The sequence below is a fragment of the Cibotium barometz genome, chromosome 55, assembly GCF_041138505.1.
Source record: "Cibotium barometz isolate CiBa-2024 chromosome 55, ASM4113850v1, whole genome shotgun sequence".
Classification (NCBI taxonomy): Eukaryota; Viridiplantae; Streptophyta; class Polypodiopsida; order Cyatheales; family Cibotiaceae; genus Cibotium; species Cibotium barometz.
This window is the reverse complement of record NC_141100.1, coordinates 12395978-12404947: the sequence shown is the minus strand read 5'-3', so window position 1 is coordinate 12404947 and position 8970 is coordinate 12395978. Positions and strand designations below refer to the sequence as shown.

The window sequence follows — 8970 nt, the reverse complement described above, 5'->3', positions numbered from 1 at the left end:
CCATTTTAATGCGAAACCTGGCTATGGCGGATCCCGAATGAAGGTCTACCTAAGAGTTAGTGTCAGGTGTCATCATCTGCTCGCGTCTGGTTCCTCCGGCTATGGTAGATTACTATTCAAGGATTTGGCGTTGGAGGAACCTGAACTCGGAACTGGTTTGAGAGGCAAGGTTTTAGGCGCCATCGTTTGTAGGTTTCTTGAAGAAGGCAGGCTATGGCATGTTATTCGAGCTATGGCGAAGACATGAACTAGTTCAGGTTTGTGGTGCTCTCGATTTCTGTAGAAGGAGGCAGGTTATGTTGGAGCTGAAGAAATCTGCGGAGGGGAGGTGAGAAGTTATCAGAACAACCCTTTGCTTGTATCTACGCAGAGTCTCTCTCTCTCTCTCTCTCTCTCTCTCTCTGCTTCCCGCTTCTTCTTGGAGCGTTTCTGATTCGGAGGTCTCCCAGACGGCTATGGCTGCCAAGTCTCTTCAAGCCTTCTCTCTTTTGCCTTCAAGATCTGTTCTCTTTAGTCATCACAACGCTTTCCTTTTTGCTATGCACAACCTTCTTTGCTTTTTGTCATTTCTGCAGGTCTCCTCCCTGTCCCATCTTTCTTCGTAGTTTTCCCTTTCTTGCTTCCACTCCTTAACATCCTTGTTCCAGCCTTTTTTTTTCCCTATCGTCAGGAGAACTTTAAAAATACATTTCCTGTTATCCCTAATATACTCTAGAACCATTGCGACCACTAAGCTCCAACAGCTTATCATTATGGACAAGAAGTCTGCAGATGCTGTGATTTTGAAGCTGCATCAAATGTAGAAGTTTTCAGGCCTCCATTATGGGCAACAAATTCACAAGACGTAGAGCTGTGGTTGATGAGAGGTACACTCGCCCACAAGGCTTATATCAACACAGGGAGGTAGATCATCGCAAATTAAGACGCCTTATTCTCAATCGTCAGTTGGCACCTTGCTTTCCTGGAGCAGAGGATTCTGCTATTGAACTTGATGAGTGCCCAATTTGCTTTCTGGTAAGGTCTTGTCATGCAGTTTTTGAACCTATGGCTTTTTTGTGTTGTGGCTTTGTATGTCTGAACGCATAGCAATTAGTGTCTTCTGTGCAAATTTTGGGCAGTTCTATCCCAGTTTGAACAGGTCAAGATGTTGTACCAAAGGTATCTGCACAGGTAAACCTGTCCCTGTTTCCTCTTTATTCTTGTGTGGGCTGAAAATCTCGTATGCTTTTGGAAAGTAGTCGTTTCAGGAATTTTTTGCTTGACAAAGGTGGTTGGTTATTGGTGGTTGCAAACCTGCAGAATGTTTTTTGCAGATAAAGGCTCCACACTCAACCCGACCCACTCAGTATCCTAGATAATTTTCAATGGTTTTGCATTATTAATTCATCTGAAGTAATCCTCTGACCATTCGACCATACAGGTTTTCTTAACGCCTGTAGATGCCCATTTTGCAAGACATCAAGTTACGTGGTGGAATATCGTGGAGCAAAGACTGTTGAGGAGAAGGGTGTCGAGCAAGCAGTAAGCTAGCTTGCTTTTTTTCTCATTTCTTGCCGTTAGTATATTGAGTATCCCACACATACTGATTTGTCGTGAGAATTTGCCACAGGAAGAGCAAAAGGTGATAGAGGCTAAGATAAGAATACGTCAGAAGGAGCTACATGAGGAGAAAGAACGTATGCTGAGACGAGAAGAGGATTTGCAGGAGGGTGGAGCCTCTGTAACTGACCGCTTTAGGCGGAATTTCTCAAATTTGCATGGATTTCCACTTCCTCCACATGGTGTGGATGAGTCAGAATTGGTCTCAACAAGAGAGCAGGATCTAGGTCCGGTTGATGCCTCTAACTCCGATGTCCAGCCAGTTCAGGTTGGTCGATCTGAAGAGCCTTCAGAGCATGTAACAGCAATGCAAGCAGGAGCTAGATCTGGTTCCGAAGGGGAAGCTGTTACGCCCGGCCATACAGCACGACTACATGGATCATCTTTTCATCGCTTAAATAGGTTTAATTTGGTTACCTTTCTTGTTTGTTAATAGATGGAACTTTAGCATTTGTTGATGTCTACAGCCTCTGTTGTGCTTGTTCTATGTTGTCTGATAGGGAGGATGACTTTGATCTGGATTTGGAGGACATTATGGTGATGGAAGCAATTTGGCTGTCTATCCAGGTACTTCTTCAATTTAGAGTGCACTGCAATATAAAGTCAAGGGGTTAATCAAAATCAGAGCCTTGGTTTGTATTTTGAAAGCTTTTAATTAAAGGATTGCTTATCTAGGAGAGATGACCATGTCTTTGTAAATACAATGACCATGTCTTTGTAAATACAATGCAAGAGAACTGTGAGAAGAATAGAGCAGCTAAAGATAGACGTGGATGAGGAAGGGAGAAGTCTAGATTTTAAGGTCAAAGGTGATGGCGTTGTATATAGCAGAGAGAGTGTTTTGATTATCTCAAGCGAGTGTCTTTATCGAAGGAAATTCTGAGAGAAAGCAGGGTAGTCCAGAAGAGTCAACTGCCATATTTTCTGTCCTAATTGTGGCAAAATAGGGGTTATCATCTCTCTGCTCTCTTTTCTCTATATCATTGAATTAGTAATTCCGTCAGTGCCTTTTCTCACATTGTAAGTGGTATGATCTTATTTGTATGCTTATGGGGTTTTGAAGAGATGAAAGTTTATACATCCCACTGAATCTGCTGATCTAACCCATACAAAAAGGCCCATAATCTCTCCTTGTCAGAATTCTGCAACTAGAGTCCTGACTGGGTCATGTTATTTGTATAGGTGAGAATGGGTTGCGAAGCTTGACGATGGCCTTGAAACTCGCCCTCAAGATGCTCTAGAGATTGAGGAGGCAAGAACCGGTCATCCCACTGAATCTGCTGATCTAACCCATACAAAAAGGTCCATAATCTCTCCTTGTCAGACTTCTGCAACTAGAGTCCTGACTGGGTCACGTTATTTGCATAGGTGAGAATGGGTTGCGAAGCTTGACGATGGCCTTGAAACTCGCCCTCAAGATGCTCTAGAGATTGAGGAGGCAAGAACCGGTCATCCCATGGAATCTGCTGATCTAACCCATACAAAAAGGCACATAATCTCTCCTTGTCAGACTTCTGCAACTAGTCCTGACTGGGTCACGTGATTTGCATAGGTGAGAATGGGTTGCGAAGCTTGATGATGGCCTTGAAACTCGCCCTCAAGATGCTCTAGAGATTGAGGAGGCAAGAACCGGTCATCCCACTGAATCTGCTGATCTAACCCATACAAAAAGGCCCATAATCTCTCCTTGTCAGACTTCTGCAACTAGAGTCCTGACTGGGTCACGTCATTTGCATAGGTGAGAATGGGTTGCGAAGCTTGACGATGGCCTTGAAACTCACCCTCAAGATGCTCTAGAGATTTTGGAGGCAAGAACCGGTCATCCCACTGAATCTGCTGAGCTAACCCATACAAAAAGGCCCATAATCTCTCCTTGTCAGACTTCTGCAACTAGAGTCCTGACTATTTGCATAGGTGAGAATGGGTTGCGAAGCTTGACGATGGCCTCGAAACTCACCCTCAAGATGCTCTAGAGATGGAGGCAGCAAGAACCGGTCTTGATATCCTCACCGAATTCGGCACATGAGGGCAATCATACCACCAAATGCTCACATCTCCAGAGAGGTGCATACGGGCAAGCATGATCTTCTGGTGGTCGGACCGTTTGACAACTGCAAGTGACGTCCCATACTGCCACGAAGCTACCCTTGCGGGCCTCGAGACTGCTGTCGGCCTCGGTTGCATGAAGCAGGTGCACGTTTGCACTAGATCCAGGCTCTTGACCATAGAGCTCTCACAAAGACACGCGAGACTCTATATGACTAATGACTAACCTTGGCCACCCTTTTATAGGCTCTTGGCCGGTCATCGGGCGTCCACATTTGGATGCCCGCCCGTCCATACTTGGGTGCCCGTCCGTTAGTCTATCCCTAACTCAGCTCGCCAATCAGCCTGCCTAGCTCCAAGCTTCCCCAAACCTCGAAGCTAGTCTTGTGTGCGTGTAGCACACGGTAGATACACACTGTGCACATGACACACTGTTCCACAGTAAGAGTGATCAAGAGAGATCACGATGGCAAAGATGAACTGCAGTGCCAATGGGAAAAGCAAGCACTATATGACGAGGAAAAGGAGAATCCCCAATGTCATATTGCTAATGCTAGAGCACAGTAGTACATAAACGCATCACTTGAAATGCATGTCAAAGATCATGTGGACATCAATTGCATCAAATCAAGAGGCATCGCATAATACCCCCTGAAGACAAGCATCCAAATGCCAAGCCGATTTGCATGTAATCCATATCAATGACAACAAGAGAGCAAAGCATAGCTCTGTAACTGCACCAGTGATGATAAGCATAAGAAGTGGTAGCCGATATACGCATGTGTAAAGGCAACAGGATCCAGAAGTCATGCCTGTGAGACATGCAATGTAAGCTGCAAGAGAGAAACTCATCAATGGAGGATCCGATGAGGAAAAAATAAGCAATGGTAGGGCTGATAAAAGAAAAAATTTAGCAATGGGAAAAGCTGAAAATCAGGAGAAAAAGTGGGGGCTCGGGGCGGGCATCAGCCAATGCTATGAGAGACGGTGAGCTTTTGACGATGAGGGTGAGGACGGGAAAGAGAGAAAAAGAAGAGGTAGAAGAAGCCAACTTGGCGCCCAAGAGCTGTGGGGAAGGGAGCTTGAGCGAGGAGGAGGTCTCTCGTGGGCCTGCTTTCGAGCTACAAGAGGAAGAAACGGTAAGCGAAAATGAGTTGGAGAGAAGAGAGGAAGCCATCACTGCTAAAATGTGAGGGTAACCCTAACTATAGCAGCACCCTGCTTTGATGTGTAACCCTAACCCTAACCCTAACCAAGCTCTGATACCAATGTTGGGTAGGAGGGCAGCTAGCCTGCACACACACACACACAACCTCAAGCACAAAGAAACGTGAGAGTGCTGGAAAAGATGTACTCAATAATGATAAAATGAAAGTACAAGTGAGTACATAAAGTAGCCTAGGGCAAGGTGCCCAACACATAAGTGTCTTCACACGGGGAAAAAACCTGCGTCCAGTCACACAGGGAAAAAGTGCCCATGAGTAAGCTGGGTTCACACCTGATCTAGCCGGGAGTGGACATGACCAACAATCCATACACATGTCTAGAACTTCATGTCATATCCTTGGACTCCTCATGGATCCATCCATGAGATCAATACACATACCCAGATTAGACATGTACACATATGTCAATAGCTAGAGGGCTGGTGACACACATTGAACAGCTGAGATGACGGTTCTAATGACCCTGCCAATTAGTTGATCACATTAATGCCAGTTTGTCAATCTGTAATGGATGGGACATGTTTATACATGTCAATAGTCTGCATGGACACTTCAGCCTTGTGTGTTCAGGATTGTCAAAAAAGAATGTCCTAATACAAGTATGGTTTTGTTGTGCAGACTGCAGTAGCTTTTGTACTTTGCGTGCTTGTAAAAGCTGTCTTTTTAAGGTGCGGTGCTGTGTTCTGCTTATACTGGAATTATCTCATTTTTTCTTTTTTTTTTCTATCTGCAGGAGCAAGGTCAACCATGCCATGAGCCTGTTTTAGCTCGGCAGAGATTCCTGGGGGTATCTGATAACTCAAGAAACGCAGCGAATGAGAATTGCAATCCTGACAGAATTCATGGTACTATCACTCAAGGGCAAGATTCTGGTGAGATGAGAGGCGTGACAGGTGGCTTAGCAGGAGCAATTGCAGCCCTGGCAGAGAGGCAGGTTATCAATGTTGAGAATAGAGTGGGGCCGCTGACAAGTGATCAAGTTGTTGATAGCAACCAACCAATTGTGGAAAGTGAAGGAAATTCTCCGAGTGCAAATAACAATGACGGGACACCCCTCGGATCAACTGAACCCTTGATTGACACCAATCTTTCCACGATCGCATCTCCCAACGTGACGCTGAGGGTTCACATGCAGCCAGCTGCAGACAGAGATACAGAAGTAGAGCAAGAAGAGCAGATTGGGGAGAAAGGTCAGTCAGAGGAATTGAAATGTCAAAATCAGGATGGTGGTGGTCAAGAGCTGAACAATTGGATAGAGGTTTCAATAGAAAGTGGGAGAGCTCTTTCCCCTCGTTTTCGAAGGGAGAGTAGGGGCTCTATATCAGATTGGATGCTAGATCATAGTTCTGAAGCTGTGGAGGTGGGCACAAGCTTTTCCAGCAGTGTACCTTCTGCCTCTGATCTGCCATGGGAAGCTCCCGATTTTCTTGCACCTCAAAGTACAGAATGTACTGGTGAGCCACCTGCATCAACCGCACCAGCTTCTATGCTTCCGGATAGCTTTGAGGAGCAAATGATGTTGGCCGTGGCTTTGTCACTGGCAGAAGCTCAGGCACAAGCAAGGAGACAATGATTCAAAGACTCAAATGACCTTCAGTGTGAAACGCTGGAGTAAGTAAATAAATTGGGGCCATAATGGCCTGTATGGATCCAGTATGCGATCTCAACTCAACAGTTTGTTGGGAGCCCTGATGGAATCTGTCCAAACAGCTGACTGATTCCAGCAAAGCATTGGCCATCTGTTGAATGCTTTCAGAACCCTGGTCAGAAAGTATATTCTTAGCTTACATCTGGTCCAGAACAAAGCTTATTATCTTGGTTTCTCAGGAGGGGTGTATACTTAATTTACTTTGCTTGATGCTAGTTTGTACCACAGCCTGTCCAAAAAGACCTCCTGAGATGTGACAAGGGGATTGGATCACTAAGATGTTGGAATAATAAGTCAAGCTAGAGGCTAGTGCTGAGCTAGTTTGGGAACTTCCTTGAAGTAGAGGGTGAAGATTTGAACTTCTTAAACTACTGTACATTCGTTCCAGTATACGACATGCTTCATAGCATGCTTCATAGAAAATAGTCAATATAGAACCTTTTCATGGAGTCCACTCCTTTCAGTGGATTTTTCTCATGTCTTACACAGCTATTTGCAACTTTAAATGTGAATCTTCAAATGTGAATCTTCATAGAAAATAGTCAATATAGAACCTTTTCATGGAGTCCACTCCTTTCAGTGGATTTTTCTCATGTCTTACACAGCTATTTGCAACTTTAAATGTGAATCTTCAAAACAGTTTTGCTCGTCATTGTGAAGAACTTGCTCTTTCTGGAGGTTACTGCGGTTAGGCGTCAACCCTGTGTGAAGAATCAGGATGCAGATTTTTATGTGCAAACATGCTTAAAGAAATGGTCTTCTGGCTGGATATGGGTACTTATAGGCTAGCCTTTGACGCTAGTATCTCAGCTGTACACAGGCAGAGTACGCTCTGAATGTGAACAAGTTTGTTTCAGTCTGGTTTCTAATGAAGCCCAGCTTGCGGTTCTTTCTGTCTACCTTGTTCTGTTGGTAACAGATTGGTTTACAGCAGCTCTCATTTGAAGGGTGAGAAAGGCAAGGCTCATCTCATGTGTTTCTATGTGAAGAAGATTGGAAGGGAAAAATCTTACTTTTCATGTAAGTGTAACTCTTATTCTACCCTTGTGTTGCCGCCCACCCCACCGCCCTTTGAAGGGTACAACAGCCTCCGCATCCAAGCCTTGGTCTGTAGTTCCCCTAGATGCTGTAGAGTTCTGAAGACTCGCTCGTCTTTTCGGTTCCAAAGTCTTTACTTCTCAAGCCATTAGTGCGGGTGTGCAGTGCCGTGAATTGTCCAACTAAGCATGTATTGCAGAAAGGTGGAGAATATTGTATGCAAAGGCTACTGTCTACAAGTGCTATGCAGCTGATAAGAGCTCTTTTTTTTTGGTTATGTTTGTTGAATGAATACGTGTGGACATGGTGCGTTTGTTGTTCAGTTTCTGACTCTGTGCTTACCAGTGTTAAGGTGAATGCCCAATTATCAAAACACTAAAGCTAGACGTGTAAGGAGGAAGGCGCTAGCAAAAGATGACGGGGAGATCTCAGTACTAAGTGTTAGGCCAAGCCACCACAGGCGCTACAAGGCAAGAGGCGACTAAGCGATCAAGCAAGTGGAGAAAACAAAGCGTTGGCCACCAAGTGCGGCAAGGTGCCAAAAGAAAGCAGCTGGTGGTGCATAGCACAAGCTAGCCATAAGGCAGAGGTGGCAGTAGACGCTAAGGCATTGTGCTATGGCTGGCCTTAAGGCAAAGGCGGCAGCAGAGCCATAAGGCCTAGCACATAGCGCAAGCGGGCCATAAGGTAGAGGCGGTGACAACGTTGGCCATTAGGCACAGAGGTGGCAGCAGCAGCAGCATGAAGGTGGCCGTGTGCTAGACGTTGGACAAGAGGAGCACAACATTTGGACGCGGCCACAGTAGGCGTTGCCAAGGAGAGCAAGCGGCTAAGTTTTGTCTCCCTCTCTCACTCTGCGTTAAATTTTCTTCACACACACACACACACACACAATCATCATCATCATCAAAACCAGGTGCACTCCATGCTCTGAAGTTTACAAAGTAAGATTGTTTTTAAAAAAATTCTTTTACCATGTTTTGTATGAGTGCTTGGGTAGCATACTTCCTGTAGTGTAAAGCATATTCGAAATGCTCGAATGAACATGAATTTGAAAGCATGCTTGGAAGCAATCCTACACTGACATCCGCAAACGATGATCTTGAAGCCTGTTCTTTTGTTCGATGGGGATTCAAAAGTACCTCACAAATTAGAAAATTACAGTCATTACCACATTTGAAAATGAGTTTTGTATCATGAATCAATATGTACGACTAATGGCCGCCTTCAACATTGAGGTGTTTGGTCCACTTTTGATATCGAAAGTGCTATTTGGGAAACGGGGGAAGGGCACATTCTCCTCTATATAAAATTTTGAGGAGGACTGTGCCAACTCCCCGCCATACTTTATGTATGATTTTTTTTTAACTTCTCACACAAACGAGCACGAAAATCCTGACTTGATGAATGACG

General features: G+C 44.9%; 1 protein-coding gene across 2 annotated transcripts; it reads left to right on the top strand.

The window, feature by feature from the left end:
* The first annotated feature begins 358 nt into the window (after window positions 1-358).
* LOC147607379 (E3 ubiquitin-protein ligase DA2L-like) lies at window positions 359-7065 on the top strand. 2 transcript variants are annotated; one of them, XM_086790710.1, is made up of 7 exons: window positions 359-1014; window positions 1119-1170; window positions 1300-1345; window positions 1440-1521; window positions 1610-2001; window positions 2100-2166; window positions 5605-7065. In XM_086790710.1, the coding sequence occupies exons 1-7, from the start codon at window positions 823-825 to the stop codon at window positions 6442-6444; spliced, it is 1671 nt and encodes a 556-aa protein (XP_086646836.1). In that variant the 5' UTR covers window positions 359-822; the 3' UTR covers window positions 6445-7065. The 2 variants fall into 2 exon arrangements, with proteins under 2 accessions (XP_086646836.1, XP_086646837.1); XM_086790711.1 differs by lacking the exon at window positions 1300-1345 and having other exon boundaries at window positions 1421-1521.
* Window positions 7066-8970: the final 1905 nt, after the last annotated feature.